Raw genomic sequence first — 18359 nt, 5'->3', positions numbered from 1 at the left:
AAAAAATCTAGACTCAAACGATTGATCTGACTCTTGATAACTGTGATCTAGAGCAAGTTGTTTTAACTTCTCTATGCCTCATTTTCCTTATTTGTAAAGCAGAAATTATATTTGCAGTATCTACCTAATAGGATTATTATGAGGAAGTATTTACATTAAAGGGCAATTTATTTATCTATTTGTATCTAAATCTATCTATGCCTATACCTATAACTATATATATTATTAAGTTATTGAATAAAATAAAGAATCCTGACACTATTACTTCCCTTGTTCTTTATTTGAAGGGAAACTTAGAAACAGTTCTAAATACAGAGGAAACATCTGGCCCATTGTTTATAATTTTAGGTGTTTTTTTCTTCCTCTTCTATCACTATGACCCTCAAATGCTTTCTAACCAACTGTGATTTCCATTGCTATCAGCTTAGGAAATAAAAACCCTCTCCTTTTCAATTTCCTTCACCTGATTTTCCAAAGATCAGAAAAGGAATTATAAACATGATAGCCAATTGATGTATATGGACTTCCTTTTGTTACTTTCCATTCTCTAGAGCAGAAATGCAACTTTGGCATTTTTATTAAAACATCAAGCCAATTAATTGTAATCCATTACCAATAAGGGAACTACTTGGGGATAGTTTCTAGAGATAATAGAAAATGACTTTTTTTTTTATAAACAGAATAGAAAGAACTTCTACACTTGATTTTTTTCAAGTAACCACTAGTAGACTTCCAAAAGTCCCAGGACTGCATTTTGACTTTCTAATGCCTGACATCTTAAATATAGAAAATTTGGGAAGTCTGTTATTTTTTTCTCCAACTTTACTTATTTGTGTTTTATGGTAGGCATTTTTAAGATGGAGGGAAGAGAAGGGGGAAAGGGAAAAAGGAGGAAAAAAGAAATTTACATGATCAATTTAAAAGAAATAGCATGTTGCACATAATAGATTTCATTTGGAATCATTTTATTTTGCTATATTATAGAAATGCTTGTTTACTCCATAAATAAAAAAATAAAAACAAAAGGAATAAAAAGAAAACTATGAAATCTTGTTCAGAAAGATGTTAACTATGAAGTGACCAGTAACTCCTTCTATTTCAGAAATCTTCAACTTTCAGGCTTATTATAGGATTCATGTATGTACGCACAGTCTATGCAAATATCATGAAATCACAGAATTTAGACTCTACTTGAAGTCTTCTAGTGAGGGTTACTTTCCAAGGTAATCCATTCCACTTTTAGATAGCCCTAATTATTAAGGAGATTCTGGGACAAAGATAAAAATGCATCTTTATAACTTGCACCCAAAACTTCTTATTCTTCCCTCTGAAGCCAGACAGATCAAATCCAATCCCTTCTTCCACCTGACAGATCTTCATATACTTAAAATTAGTTATTATATATTTGCTGAATCTTTTTCTCCAAGTTCAACACTCCCCTTTTTGTCCAATCTTTATATGTCATGGACTCTTATCAATGTACATGTCTTCATAGGACATAATATATTGTCCAGAGATGGACTATCTCTGATCTTAGCAACCAAATTTTGTTTCTCAATGATTCATCTCCTTCTGTGATTTCTGGATTTGGCTGTGCCTCTTTAGTATTTTCAAAATGAAATTTCTGTGAAAGAATGACATATTGCTTTCAGTCCACAAAGAGACACAAGAGGATAAAGCCTCTAGTACCTTGGAAGGACCATATTCCACAACGAATTGATTTATCTTTCCCTCCCCTTTCTGCAGTGTTTTGCCTTCCTCTATCATGATATTTAGAAACATCCAGGCACAGCTTCCATGAGGAATAAAAATTCATCCTTAAAACTACACACTTATAAGAAGCCATGTCTTGACAACCAATACAACACTAAGATTATGTCATGTCATGTCATGTTTTCTCCATCCAGCATTCTTTCTTGAAGGCAATCATTAAGTCGTGTCCAGAAGTGAAAAATCTCAACTAACCAAACCCTCAATTAACCAGATGTTTTGTTAAACTGTTCCTTTGAGTGAAAAGTAAAAAGTGGCAAAAGAAGAATCACATAGTTTATGCTCCAAGAACACAAGATCATATGTTTACAGCAAGAAGAGACTTTACAGCCTTCAAATACCATCTCTTCATTTGGTATTCAAGGAAATTGAAACAGAAAAAAAAGATTAATTGCTTAATTAACAAGCATTTTTAAGTGTATACTATGCAGAAGACAAAATGTTTGTTGATTGACAAAGTCACAAAGCTAATAAGTGCATAAGGAGAATTCATACTCAGATCTTCCTTACTCTATATTCTGTGCTCTTCTCACTGTACCACCTACATCCCAATAGCTTGAGTTCATTTTCCTACATCTTCTAAATCTAGTAAGAGAAAAGTTTAACTTTTAATTCAGCATTATGAGAGTAGTGTAATGGAAAGAACTCTGAATAAGGAATCAATAAGACTTGGATTAAAATTCCAGCTGATCCTTAATAAGGGGCTTGCTTATGTCAAGCTGGTCACTTGATATATTTGGGTGACAACTTCCTCATCTGTTAAATAGATAATAACAGGTCCAATGAAATAATGGGTATAAAAGTATTTTAAAATACATGTATCCCTTTAAAGTATTGTAAAGCACATATAGACATATATTAGGAGTATCAGCATAACAAAGAACAGACAATTCTGTTACAAGGTGAATTGGAAAGAGGGTTAGTGTTACTCAGGACTTGAGTTGGATTCTAATGTAACCTAGGACCACTAAGTGACACATAGTGCACAGAGTGCTGGGGCTGGAGTCAGGAAGCTTCATCTTTCTGAGTTCAAATCTGGCCTGAGACATTTACAAGCAGTGTAATTCTGGGCAAGTCATTTTTACCCTTTTTGCCTCAGTTTCCTCATCTGTAAAATGGTCTAGAGAAGGAAATGGCAAAACATACCCGTGTCTTTGCGAAAAAAAAAAAAAACTCCCCAAAGAGGTTACAGAGTCTGATAAAATTGAAGAGACGCAACAACATTGCCATCTTGAGCAAAACACTTACCTCACCCAACCCAATTTCCTTATACTCCAATGATCTCCAATGCTCACTCTAATCTTACACTTTAGGATTGTAGGGGAGGATTTGGAGTCAGGAAGATTTTATTTCATATCCTGTTCTAGACACTTTTTAGCTATGTGGGCATGTAGCACCTCTGAGCCTCAGTTTTTTTCATCTGCACAATGGGGATAAAGAGGGCTCAAAATAATAGACCTCATAGGATGGTCACAAGGTTCTGGTGAGACAATGAGACAGAGACCTTGCAATGCCTTATGACTGCAAGTTAATTACTATTATCATATGACTCAAAAACTTTGTGGCCCCTTCCATCTCTAAGATTCTGTGATTCTTACTGAGGCACAACATGAAATCAGAAAAAACACTGCATTTGGAGGCAGAGAAGCTGCATTCAAATCCTGTCTCTGTCCTATTGACCTTGAGTCACTTCACCTGGTTTGACCTGTTTCCACCTCTGTAAAATGAGAGCAATGGGCTAGATGATCTGCAGGGAGCATCCCTTTTAGTTCCCTCAAGGTTGATATTTTATTAAACCAAGATACTGGGTCTCAGCAACAATCTGATTCTTTATAAAATGTAAGTTCCTTGGGGTCAGGAACTGTCCCATTTTGATCACTGAAACTCAGCACTTAATACAATGTCTTACAAGAAAATACCGATTAATACATGTTTGTGAAATTGAAATAAATTGAGCTGACACATTTGAAGATCTGTGGGTTGGCCCTTTATCAACCAGAACTTCTCCTTGATCAAACAATGCAAGTGATTCAGATTTTCCTTTGGTATGTATGGCCTACCTCTTTCTTTCCACAGTGATGGACAATCTATATTTCACTATTTTGTTACTTCCATTCAGTATGATAAGAAAAAAGCAAACTGATGCTGTTAATGAGAAACAGGTGAGCCCATCCTTTACTGTGCTTGTAGCAATTATAGGCAGTACTGTGAGAAGCCATTTAAAATGGGCAAGTGAGGAAGGATGAGACAGGTGGCTGCAAAATTAATAAAGTATTTTTGGGTGGGTAAATCTTGAGAAAGACAAGTTCAGAATCATTAAAAATGTTAAATATAATGACTATCACCTGGACTGGCCCCAAAGCCCAAAGCACTGCTTAACCAGCATTTAATAAGATATGGCTTTACTTAAATCAGGCAACTGCATGGAGGGTATGTTTAAAATGCCAGGAATTATCAGCCCTGTGCTAAATTAGTCCAGCCAGAAAAACACACTAATAAGCCAAATGAAATTCCAGCAGTGTTATGGAGCTGAAAGTCAATTTTAGGAGTTTGAAATATAGCTTTAATAACTGAATACATAAACCATCCCGAACCAATGCAAGGAATCCCTGAAATCCTAAACCTGATTTACTTCCTTAAGCTGCACATGGCAGGATTATGGTTCAGTAGCTGGGGAAGCCACAAACCAGTTATGCCTTCTTTTTCCCCTTCTCTCTTATCCCACAGAGATATCATTCTCTCTCTCTCTGTGTCCCTTATTTGGTAGTATGTGCATGCACATAATGTATTTTCTGAATTGTTGTCGGAGATGCATCTGTACTTCTAACTACAGAAAGCAGAAAGGAAAGAGACAAAATGAGACTCTAACAAAAACAAGTGGAAAAATGAGAGTGAGTGTCCACTGACCTATTGATCACTGGAATGCCAGTGTGGGTTAGCAGGGGAGAGGAGCAGCTTACATTCAATAAACATATTTTCGATGAATGGAGGAACTCAACAAGCAGTGTGATCAAAACCTAAGTTGATGTACTGGTCCATGTAGGCAATCTGTTTAAATACAATTTCCGTGTGCACACTGTGTGGGTGAGAGCTGTCAGGGGAAGATCTTATAACATTAAGGAGTTTCAGAAGTGGAAGACACCAGTCTCCCATTTGCTTTCACCAAGCTACCCCCATGCTCCCCATGGCAAGAAACAGCACAGGCTGTTTGTTCAAGCCCAGGTTGTTTGTTCAAGCACAGGTTTGTTCAAGGTGCAGGGACTATGAGTCTAGGAGAAATGCTTAGAAGGAGCAAAGCTCAAGAAAAATGAAAATTAGATTTCAGGTTTTGAGTGTCTTTCTTTGTTTATTTGACTGCTCCTATAAGCTTTAAGAAGTATAAGCTCATTGGAATAACACGTTTAAAGACTGCCAACTTATGGTAATGTATATTGATCTAGTCTTACCTTATCTAAAGTATTATTATCCATTATAACATTCCATATACTTTGGAAAGCACTAGGTAATTGAATATGGTATCATTTTTATTATTATCATTCTAAAGCTTCAATATATTATCTAGAGATTTTTATGGGAGAATACTACTAACTTCAAATATCAGCAGTCCAAATATCATATTACAAGAAAATAAGACTTGTTTACCTGGGGAGAAGGAAGACAAAGTACTAATGAATAAAAGTAACAGAGAGACAAATTTTGGTTTGGTGATAAACAAGATAGCATTTTATAGTGAAGAGAGCACTAGTCTCAAAGTAGGAAAGCCTAGGAAGTCCCATTTCTGACACATGCTGATGAAGATAAAATCAACTGACCTCTTTATACCTCAAATAATTCTCTAAGACTATAAGTTACAAAATATGTGTCAGTTTTTGTTGGTTCAGGGAGTTTCTCACTCTAAATGACCTACACTAATAAAATCATGGCTTGCCCCCAAATTAGGAACATTCTAAAAATGAGAGCTGTCCAGAAACCCAATGATCTGTTTTTTGAAATAGTGAGTGCTCCATTTTGGCAGGTATTCAAAAAGATGCTAAAATCTTGTTAGGCATATTTTATAAAGACTTTATCCTTTGAAGAAGTTTGATTAGATGGTTCTTTGTATTTAACAATTAAAAGAAAATGTTCTGTAATGGAAAAATGCTAGATATGAGACCATAGGAACTGGTGGTGATGGTGGTGGTGGTGGTGGTGGTGGTGGTGGTGGTGGTGGTGGTAGTGGTAGTGGTAGTGGTAGTAGTAGTAGTAGACTTTTAATGGAAGTGATAATAGTGGTAGGGATGATGGTAGTGGTGATGTTTTTATATATCAGCTCTAATATTCACTAACTATGCAAACTTGGGCAAATTACTTTCCCTCACTTAGCCTATGTGTCAGGTACTATGCTTTTTACAAACATTATATCATTTGATCCTCACAATTGCCCTGAGTGTTTTGCACATAGCAAGTACTTGATAATTATTGAACTGAATTAAATAAAATTGTCCCCACTTTTATCTGAATGCAAACTTGTAAGTAAGCTTCCAGAAAGGAATTAAGACTCACTTTCCATCATGAAAATGATCACAGCTTCTTCTGGAGACATTGCATGTGTAATGTTGTAAGGGCATAATAATCCCTCAGGGTTCATATTTATACCAGGACTTCCATGGTACTCTCTGGGCTACATTCTTGAAATGTTTATGTGGTCTGAGCGAAAAGAAAAGCAGACTTATAGACAGAAAAACAAATTCTGTAGTGGCAGTCTCATTTCACCGGGACACCAAGATACTTGAGACTTCTAAAAACAGAGTCTACTGAGGCAACCAAGCAACCATGGATAGTGAAAATAATCAAAAGTGCTGTGAGCTGTTAGTGAGGAAATATGAATTCTAGACTTAGCTCTGCCATCAACTTCCTACATGAATTTAAGCAAATCCCTTCTCTCTGTAAGCCTCAGTTTTCCCATCTGTAAAATTAAGATAATGTACAAGATAATCTCTATGATCCTTTTCTGCTCTAATATTGTGTGTGCTTTTAAATGAGTTGTAGGAAAGAAGGAAAAAACAAAAGGGAAAAAGGATAAGGGGACAGGAAAAAGAGAGAAAGAAGGATTATAAATATAATTGATACCTGATAGAAATGTGGCCAAAAGGTGCTGATTGCCAGCTCCGCCTTCACCCAGCCTTCTGTCACAATCCCTGACACGTTCCAGATGGGGTTACCCTGTGGTCCTCCATTAACTTTCACATAAACATTCAATGATCCAGGGCTGGACCGGTCTCTGCTAGATAAGTAGTAATGGAAATCGACACAGTGCGTATCATTCTCCTTCAAGGTCGGTAAAAGCAAGTGAGCTTTTTGTCCAGATGCCCGCCCAGAGCTGTTCACCATCATGAAGGAACCTGGAGACCACCAAAACGCAAAGGGAAAAAGGAGGGAGGGATGAAAAGAAGGAAGACAAGAGGAAGGAAAACAGGGAAGGAAAGGAGATCCATGGGAGAGAAAGAGAAAGAAAATCTACTGAAAACCAGCTATAAACAAATGTATTCACAAAATGAACTAATCATCTAGTTATGCTGTCACAAGCCATGTTAGATGTGAAACAGAAAGTTTAACAAATTTCAGAGAAGAAAACTCAATTCTAGGGTTATCAGCCACTACTTAGAAAAATTAGGGGTGCCATTTAGATCATCAATAAAGCATCATGTGCATGATAAAATTTGGCATTTGAGTTCCCTCACCCACAACATGTAATTCTATTATTTGAACTGAAGTATACATTACTAGGGCAGGCAAGCCTTCACATTACAATGCTTTATGCCCCCCCCCAAAAAAACACACTAGGTTTTAGATCATCTCACCTAGCAATCACTGCAGCCAGCAAATATGGAAATATAGAAAACATGAAATACTCCTTTGCACTAATATTTAAAGGTATTATAATGGATTTACATAGCATTTTATACCTTCACTTATAGCATCTTTACAAATTCTAGGGCTGTTAAAATTCCTTGTACCATGAGTAGCAGAACAGTCACTAGTATCTCTGTTCAGAAAATGAAACTGATATAAATAGTTGGTCTGAAATCACGGCCTGAAATCATAAATCTAGCCTCCAAAAAGAATTGGAAAACTGGAGGTCAGATATTGTCTAAAATAATATCAGAAAACTTTTTAATGCCAATATACAATTGATTTTGAGTTCCTGAAGGCAAGGATCATTTTTCTCCACAAATACCCAGCAAAAAGTTTTGAACCCATTAGGCATTTAATAAATGCTTGCCAAATGGAAGCAATCTTTTAAAAATGGAAGAAAAAGAAAATAAAAATGAAAATGGAATTAAACAACACATCTCTATTATTTTAATTTAATATAGATATTTTAAATAAGTTGTAAATTGGACCCACACTTAACACCTTATACCAAGACAGAATAGTCAACTATAGCAATTTAGTGTTTGACAAACCCAAAGATCCTAACTTTTGGGATAAGAATTCATTATTTGACAAAAACTGCTGGGATAACTGGAAATTAGTATGGCAGAAATTAGGCATGGATCCACACTTAACACCGTATACCAAGATAAGATCAAAATGGGTCCATGATTTAGACATAAAGAACGAGATTATAAACAAATTGGAGGAACATAGGATAGTTTTTCTCTCAGACTTGTAGAAGAGGAAGAAATTTGTGACTAAAGACGAACTAGAGACCATTATTGATCACAAAATAGAAAATTTTGATTACATAAAATTAAAAAGCTTCTGTACAAACAAAACTAATGTAAACAAGATTAGAAGGGAAGCAACAAACTGGGAAAACATCTTCACAGTTAAAGGTTCTGATAAAGGCCTCATTTCCAAAATATATAGAGAGCTGACTCTAATTTATAAGAAACCAAGCCATTCTCCAATTGATAAATGGTCAAAGGATATGAACAGACAATTTTCAGATGATGAAATTGAAATCATTACCACTCATATAAAAGAATGTTCCAAATCATTATTAATCAGAGAAATGCAAATTAAGACAACTCTGAGATACCATTACAACCATTACACACCTGTCAGATTGGCTAAGATGACAGGAAAAAATAATGATGATTGTTGGAGGGGATGTGGGAAAACTGGGACACTGATACATTGTTGGTGGAGCTGTGAACGAATCCAACCATTCTGGAGAGAAATCTGGAATTATGCCCAAAAAGTTATCAAACTGTGCATACCCTTTGATCCAGCAGTGTTTCTACTGGGCTTATACCCCAAGGAGATACTAAAGAAGGGAAAGGGACCAGTATGTGCCAAAATGTTTGTGGCAGCCCTGTTTGTAGTGGCTAGAAGCTGGAAACTGAGTGGATGCCCATCAATTGGAGAATGGTTGGGTAAATTGTGGTATATGAATGTTATGGAATATTATTGTTCTGTAAGAAATGACCAGCAAGATGAATACAGAGAAGCTTGGAGAGAATTACATGAACTGATGCTAAGTGAAATGAGCAGAACCAAGAGATCATTATATATGTCAACAACGATACTGTATGAAGATGTAATCTGATGGAAGTGGACTTCTTTGACAAAGAGATCTAACTCAGTTTCAATTGATCAATGATGGACAGAAGCAGCTACACCCAAAGGAAAAAAAAAAAAAAACACTGGGAAATGAATGTAAACTGTTTGCATTTTTATTTTTCTTCCTGGGTTATTTCTACCTTCTGAATCCAATTCTTCCTGTACAACAAGAAAACTGTTTGGATCAGCACACATACATTATATCTAGGATACACTAGGACATATTCAACATATATAGGACTGCTTGCCATATAGGGGAGGGGGTGGAGGGAGGGAGGGAAAAATCGGAACAGAAGTGAGTGCAAGGGATAATGTTGTAAAAAAAAAAAAAATTACCCTGGCATGGATTCTGTCAATAAAAAGTTACTATAATAATAAAAAAAATAAGTTGTAAATAATTTGGAGTTTATGGCTTGTGTGCAATAATTTTTTTTAAAAAAATTTTAATTGGAATGTCTGTTCTAGATGATGTTTACTAACTTTGGAATAAAAACTGCACACCCCCTCCAAAATAGAGATAAAAATGTAAATAAGCACTTAATTGAATTAATAGAGAAGAAATACCCATCATCTCCCAGCTATATTTTTAGGTTTCTTAAAAATGTGGGGCAATTTTCATCCCTTCTAAAATAGTTGTAGATCCAATCCCCTAATTTTGCAAAGCAGTAAACAATAGTCGATAGGAGAAATTATTTACCTAAGGTCACAAAGGAAGTTACTGACAAAGCCCAGGGAAGAACTTATGTCTTTTGTTTCGCAAGAAGGGACTTCACCCTATTTCTTTAGTCAGTCTCTCATTTGAAGGACATATCAAAAGCAGCTTAAGTGTAATGAGTCACCAAAACAACAGAAGATTTTTTTTTCCAGCTGAAATCCTGGAAATAGATGCTTGTTTACCTGTGTATATGAAGGAACTGTGGAGAATAGCATCAGAAGAAATGGGTGAGGCTGCCATCTGACAGTTTCAGCAACAAGGCATAGTTTATTGTGGGATTTTTTTAATTTTGTTTTGTTTTTTCTTAAATCAAATAGTCTGCCTGGCCTTCTCACTTCTCACACTGCTGCCAAATCTGGCTCTAAATGTATTTCTCCACTGATCTCTTAAAATTGACAGAAGACTTTGGAAAGGCTTTGGTTTGGAAAGGCTTAAGTTCTGACTATGGTTTATATTTCCATTTTTAAAACAGGCTTCAGGTATAAGACAGACTCTAGATAGTCCAAATAAATGCTGAAATGAGTTCTGCTTAGTGGATCTCTATAGGCTGTACATTCATTCAATTAATACTAATATTAATAGCTGACATTCATATAACACTCTGATTTATAATGAATTGTGAAATGCCTATGTGAATTGCCTCATTTGATTCTGGCTACAATTCTTTGGGGGAAGTACTATAGTCATATTAACCATTTTACAGATGAACAAAGAGAGACTTAGAAAAGTTTTGACTTACTCAAGTCAAAGATTCACACTGAAGTTACTTGTCTTGAAATCCAGTGTTTTTCCTCTTCTCCTTCTCTCAATTTCACAGTACAGTTCTATCACAACAGAAATTTATTAAGCTCCCACTTTATATGTGACATCGTGTTCAGGAATCAGGTTACAAAGATTTAAAAACTGTCCAAAGAATTATAAACTGTGAATACCCTTTAATCCAGCAATACCACTACTAGGTCCATGTCCCAAAGAAATCATATAAAATGGAAAAAGGATCCACATATACAAAAATCTTTATAGCAGTTTTTTTGTGTGTGATAACAATGAATTGGAAATTGAGGGGATGCCTACTGGGGAAAGATTGAATGAGTTATAGTACTTGAATGTAATGTAATGCTATTGTGCAAAGAGAAATGATGAGCAAGTGGATTTCAGAAAAGCCTGGAGAGATTTATATGAACTGATGCTGAGTGAAGTAAACAGAACAGGACAACATTGTACACAGTAATAGCAACACTGTGCAATGATTAGATATGATGGACTTAGTTCTTTGCAATACAATGATCCAATACAATTCCAAAAGATTTATAGTGGAAAATACCATTTACATCCAGAGAAAGAATTATAGAGTCCAAGTGCAGATCAAAGCATACTATTTATACCTTTGTTAAACTTCTTTTTTTCTCTTTCTTGTGTCTTTTTTTCCTTTTATTCTGATTCTTCTTTTATAAGAAGATTAGTATGAAAATATTAAGGCTAGGTAGCAAATATTCATATTTCTACATTAGCTTATTTTACCTACTCTTAATCATTGAATGGGTGTCAATGACCTCAATCAAATTGAGACCCACTGAAGACCTTAGCTTAAAAAAGTGAAAGTTTCATACTACATCCAGGACCATCTCCAATCATCCTGATCTGTGTCTGGTCACTGGATCCAGATCCTCTAAAGGAGAAAATGAGTCAGGTAAGCTTGCACAACCTTCCCTTACTTAAATCCAAGTCACTTATATGTCATAGCATCAACTCCCTGATATCATGATCCTTTTTGAGAACAAAGAACAAGGTGCAGCTAGGTGGTGCAGTAATAAAGCACCAGCCCTGAATTCAGAAGGACCTGATTTCAAATCTAATCTCAGACACTTAACACTTCCTAGCCTTGTGACCTTGGGCAAGTCATATAACCTCAGTTGCCTCAGGGGGAAAAAAGAAAGAGAAAACAAACAACAAACAACAACAATATAGAAATATATTTAACAGGATTGTACATTTATAGCTATATCAGATTACTTGTCTTAGAGAGAGGGAAAGATAGAAAAAAATTGGAATTCAAAAATCTTGCAAAAATTTATGTTGAAAACTATCTTTACATATAATTGGAAAAAATAAAATACTACTAAGTGGAGGGGAATTTTTAAAACTACACAGACTCTGCTCTCTGAGTACCTACAATAATGATGTCACTTTGATATAGTCCCTTAAGGCTTATCAAATGTTTAAAAGTGGAATCTATTCATTTTTACAGATGAAGAATGAGAAAATGAAAAGTTGGTTGAATTTTTTATAGTTAAACAACTTCTAAGTATCAAAGATGAGCAGATATATAGACACAGAGGTATTTTAAGACTGATGAATGCTCTTCAATATATCATACTACTTTTGTTCATTAATTACATTTCTTCAAATTCATTGACCAAACAATAATTAACTCAAGCATTATGTAAAGAGTAAATAAAGTTAAGACTCATCTACCATCTCTTCTTAGTAGGCCTCTTCCCTGGAAAAGTAAACATGGCCAATAAGCCAATCTTTGAACAAGTATTTATTAAATGCACACTACTAACAGACTGGTACCTTCTCAGATACAGGAGTACAAATACTAGGAGGTCAGGGTGAAAGATAGTCCTTCCCCTCAAAGAGTTTACACTCTTACAGAGAAAGACAACACATAAAAGGAAACTAGAAAGCTAAGGGACACAGCCAGGAAAGCAATGAGACATAGTTCTCCTAAGAGCTCTCCTTAAGTGAAGGCCCAGAAGCAGCCATTCAATTAGAGGGAGAAGCTATTTTCAATATTCAAATTCCAAGGCTGATGTGATCTTTTAGATGAAGAGATTTCTTGGACATGATAGAAGAAGTCTAGAGTGTAGCCTGGAGAGCTATAAAATTTGACTCCAATCCAACAACATTTATGAATTGCCTATAATGTGCAGAAATGAAGAGAATTCATAGAGAGGTTCTTAACTGTTTTGTATCATGGAATCCTATGACAGTCTGTTAAATATATGGAAACCCTTCTTAGAATAATGTTTTATGCCTATTTCATCATTAAAGAAAATAGTAAATTTTATTTAAAGATATGTGAAAATAAATATGCATTATTTTTCCAGATAGGTTCATAGAACCCCTAAACTCTATCTAAAGATCTCAGATAATATTCAAAAGTAACAACCCCTGCACGAAGAATTCAAAGACAAAAGGCAAAGTAGTACCTGCCTTCCAGAAGATGACTTTTTCCTGGTCATACAGTAAAGAAATCCAAGCCATTCAATATGAGGAAAGAGAAAGTTAACAACTAAACAGGGATCAGGAAAGCTGTCCCATAGGAGGTGGTGCCCAAGTTGAGCCGTGAAGAAAGGAAAGACTTCTAAGAGGCAGAGATAAGTAGAGATGATGGGGGAACCTATGTAGAGTCACAGAAGCATAAAATAGAATGTTAAGTCTGAGGAGCAGGTAATTAATTGTCTACTTTGGCTCAAAGATAAGGCACATAAAGAAGAATCATGTAAAATAAGTCCCTGCTATTTTCAACACATAGGAAATGTAATTCCAAAATTCTAATAGTCCCATTTAAACTACCATTTCCTGACAGATAGAACTTAATCAAAGCATCTGGCCTTCCTATGTCTACAAGGTTTTAGCATTGTTGTTTTTCAGTTGTTTCAATAATACTTGGCTCTCTGTGACCCCATTTGTAATTTTTTTGGCAAAGATATTGGAGTGATTTGCCATTTTCTTCCCCAGCTGTTTTTATAGATGAGGAAACTGAGCCAAACAAGATTAAGTGACAGCCAGGGCCACACAGCTAGTATGTCAGGCTAAATTTGAATTCTAGTCTTCCTGACTCTAGGCCTAGAGCTCTATCCATGCCATCTAACTTTCTATGGTTTTAGAATGCCTTCTTTAAAATTTGTTTAAGACAAATAGGATCTTAGGGTTTTGACTTCAGATATCGACACACATAAACCCTAAAGCATGCCTTCTAACACTTTGCTGTCCAGTGGTCATCCAGCCTCTACTGCTCTTCTGTATGGAGAGGGAGATCACTGGAAGTTAGCAATTCTTTCTAATAAACAGTAGAGAAAATAGAAATGTGGACACTATTAAATGGATATCATTTTGGTGGGCCATTCTTCATATGTTGCCCACATTCCTGCTACCAGTGGAAATACATATAGCCCATTATTTAAGGTTTATTCTAGCACAGAAGTACTTTTGTTTTTCAGAGGTTTTTTGACAGAATTAAGACATAAGAAGAGATAGTAACATTTCTTTTTCAATCCCACAAATATAAATTGTGTGTTAAATAGTAAGAACGGAAAAGCAAATGGAAAGTAATCCCTGCCTTCAAAGAGCTTATATTCTCCTATGTGACACAAAGACACTTTGTTCTTTTGAAGTTATGGGGAATTAAAGCCTTTTTCTTAGATTATGCAGTAGGTACACATAACATTGAAAAAGTTAGCAAAACACAAAAATGGCAGGTGTTAGATGGGATATGGGAAGATAAAGACACCAATACATCACTAGTTAAACTGTGAATTGGTCCAATTATTAATACATCACTAAACTGTGGAATGGTTCAATTTTCTTGGAAAACAAGTTAGAATTAAAATAAAAAATCAACAAACTAGATTAACCCTTTGATTTTACACTACTGTTACTAATCCTACATATTCCAAGGAAGTCAAAGATAGAAGGAAGGACTCCATACATACCACAATATTAATAATAAAACTTTTATGGTAGCAAAGAAAAAAAAAAAGATGGTGCCCAATAACTGGGACTGACTGAACAACAAATTGCGGCCTATGAATATGATAGAATATTACTGCACCATAAGAAATAGCAAATGTGAAAAATTCAAAGAATCATGACTTGTATGAACTGGAAAAAGAACAAGATAAATAGAAGCAAGAGGACAATGTACATGCTGACCACAATGAGGTTAAGAGGGAGAAAAAACACTTAAGGACTTTAAAACTTTGACTTTGGATTGGAAATGATAAATCATTATGTCACAAAGAATGTATTAGGCACCTACTATGTATGTAACAGGCACACTTTATGCTTCTTGGCACAGAAGTTATAAGATTATAGATCTGACATAGGCAGATATTTTCTAGTTTTGTTTTATTTTTGTTTTTGAATGACAACTTTTTGTTATCAAAAAAGGGCTTGTGGAGAGAAAGGTGTCTGGAGAAGTAACAAAAATACAAAAGGAAAATATTTTTTAAAGTTGTAGTATGAGGTAGAAATATTCTTTGTTAAGAGGTGGGAGGTCCAAGGTCTAGTCCTAATTTTGTCACCAAATTTGCCAGGTGACCTTAAGAAAATCCTCTTTGTACTGCTGTTTCCTCATCTCTACAATAAAAGGATTAAATTAGACCTCTATGATCCACTCCAGTACTGACAATTTATGTAAAAAATAAAATGCACATCAATTACTTAATGAGACATAAGATTATTTATGCATATCCAGGCCAGAATTCTGTAATTATAAGTCAAGAAACAAAGATAAGTGTATTGGCAAGGTCCTGCTTTTGCTCTGTTCCTTAAGTCTATTCATAAGTTCCTTTTTATGATATGTGTAAGGAAGAAGGGGAAGAGTATAAAACTAAAAAGAAATTAGTTTCCACTTATTTAACCTGCTTCTGTCTGAGATAGTTGCTGATCATTAAAAAACACACAATCCTTTCATTTTATATTTGGGGAACTGAGAGAGGTAGAACAACTTGTCCAAGATGATACAAAGAGTAAGCATGAGGATGCCAGAGCCTACTTCTCCATCTAACCATAGTTTAACTGACTGTGGTCTAATGTCCCCTCTGGCCTTAAATACTATGATTCTGCACTGCAAGAAAACAAGCAATTTGCATGTTTCAATGCCTACTAGGTAATTTAATTCTTTGTGACTCACTGATCATCCTAAAGACTTTTTTATACATTCCTCCAATCCTAAAGTTAGAAGTTCATGAAAGACTGACACTGAACTAAGGGTAACATTCTTGATGGCAGATCAGAAAATGTCAATAAAAATTACAGAACTCCAAATCCTTATAATATATCTTTGGTCCCATCAGGCACCAGGAAAATAGCTTCTCATTTGCATTCTAAACAGACCTTGGCCAGCATGAATATGAAGTCTGGAGTAGACCAGGTATCACCCTTGTGTGCAAAAGGGGAAAATTACACTTTCCCCAGAGCAATACTTAAGGCACTTAGTTTGGATGTAAAATTGAGCTGAAAAATTCCTCTGCATTTAGGTAATTAAATCCATGAATGTATTTGTGAATATGTACTAAGCACGTAGAGAGGGCAGGAGAAAAACACAGAAACATTCAAGGGGAAATGGCTGCATAATCAATTCTTTCTTTCTCTTGTTCTTGCTGTGCACTCTAAAGCCACATTCTCATTGAGATTACAAATGCCCTCTGAGTCACATACAGAGGAAAGTAAACAGGACCTCTGGTACATAGGAAAACACAGGATCTTAGAGATAGAAGGCAACTCCAAAAATATCTTAAATATCTACCACATTTTACACAGGAAAAAACTGAGACATAAAGAAAGAAAGAACTTGACCAAATCATTATATCAAACAAATTTCAGAGTTCATTGTAGATACTATAAGGTCCTCCAAGACAATGTTCCTTTTATTCTCCCAATTCAGTTGTTCCAGAGAAAACTAAATTGTTATTAACTTAGCATTGAAGAAAAGAGCTGAGGAGGATTCTGAGAAGATGATGAAGTAGTTCAGAAAACTTTCAGTTCCTCAAATTTCCTCCACCTAAATTTCCTTCATTCCCTCAGAGGGAATGAAGTGCAGCAGAAATACACAAAAGTCAAGGTAAAGCAGTTGTTCTCCTAAGACAACCTAAGAAGACTCCAGGAAAAATTGTCCATCAGAGGCAGAGGTTTGGCCAGAATTAAGTTTAAATATCTCCAGCCAACTTCAGAATCAACAAAAAACAAGCCCAGGAAGCAGCAAGGTTTGGGAGGTAGCCTAAGTTTTAGAAACTTTCATCTCACAGCTAGTTTGAAGGCTGATGGTTGAGCAGAAGAATATTGAAGGACATTCCTCTGTCAAGAGATGCCAAACAAATCTGGTCTGCACAGACCAGATACATTCCAGAATGGGAAGTGGGCCGCTTACCTGGGCTACTGCTATGAAAGAGAAGGAGTTAGCATACACCTGGTAAGTACGGCAGCAGAAAGGCAGGGACTCCAATTTCAGTTCCAGGGAAGAGAAGACAACTGTAGTTTGCAGTCATGGGGGTCAGGGGATGGAAACCATACAACCATAAAGAATAAGATTATTTACAGGACAGCATGACTAGTGCTCGAATGGTAGCACAGCAGTAGAGAGGAGAGTACCAGGTTGAGCCCTGGGACAGACCAAAGAAAACAACATTAAGAAAGACTTGATAATTAGAGCATAACTCTTCATACCTTGGGATTAAAACTTGATTATACCAAGAGCTGCTAAAAAATAAAATAAAACAAAAATAAATAAATATGAGCTAGCAAAGGAGAAAAAAAAACCTAACCATAAATGGCTACTATGGGGATAGAGAAAATCAGAGTTCATATTCAAAGGAAAATAATAGAGCTCTAAAAAAAAAAAAAACACTCGTTTTTCAATGACATGTCAAATGGTCCAAAATACAAATAGATTTCTTAGAACTTAAAAAGAACTTTAAAAGTCAAATAATAGAAACTAAGGAAAAATTAGAGAGGAAAAAATAAGAGCAAACCAAGAAAATTATAAGAAAAAAGTCAACAAATTTGAAATAGAAAAACAAAAAATCCTGTGGGTTGTATTGATTCACTATTTCTAATCCAAAGTCAAAGTTCTGAAGTCTTTCAGTGTTTTTTTCCTCTTAATTTCATTGTGATCAGCATGAACATTGTTCCATTGTTTCCATTTATTTTGTTCTTTATCAGTTTATACAAGACTTCCTATGGTTCTTTGAGTTTTTCATATTTGCTATTTCTTATGGTGCAATAGTGTTCTCCTATATTCACAAGCCACAATTTGTTCAATTGATCCCCAATTATTGGACACTTGCCTGTAAACTTTCTTCTGATTTTAGTCCACATCTGGATTTCTATGTTAAACTATAAACATTACATTTTATGAAGGATATTTATAAGATGGAGTTGACCTAAAGAAGAATGATAAGCATGGGAAGTTGTAAGAAATAAAGGACATGCTACATGAGAATGACTAGACAATTATCCTGAAGTTCTAGAAGAAGGCAAAGCAGAAATAGAAAAAAAAAAACCACCTGAAAGAGATCCCAGAAGAAAACTTAAAGGA

General features: G+C 35.3%; 1 protein-coding gene across 9 annotated transcripts in view; it reads right to left on the bottom strand.

Annotated features, from left to right (window-relative positions):
- PTPRT (protein tyrosine phosphatase receptor type T) overlaps positions 1–18359 on the bottom strand; it is a 1282972-nt gene that overhangs the window by 787820 nt on the left and 476793 nt on the right. For 8 of the 9 annotated variants that reach the window (XM_031953982.1, XM_031953984.1, XM_031953985.1 and 5 more), the window contains exon 3: positions 6880–7151. The exons of the other annotated variant lie outside the window; for it this stretch is intronic. In XM_031953982.1, the coding sequence (XP_031809842.1) occupies positions 6880–7151 (272 nt within the window). The remainder of the gene's footprint in view (positions 1–6879; positions 7152–18359) is intronic. 9 annotated transcript variants of the gene reach the window in all.

The sequence above is a fragment of the Sarcophilus harrisii genome, chromosome 2 (assembly GCF_902635505.1).
Source record: "Sarcophilus harrisii chromosome 2, mSarHar1.11, whole genome shotgun sequence".
NCBI classification, from domain to species: Eukaryota; Metazoa; Chordata; class Mammalia; order Dasyuromorphia; family Dasyuridae; genus Sarcophilus; species Sarcophilus harrisii.
This window is presented reverse-complemented; position numbering and strand designations above follow the sequence as displayed.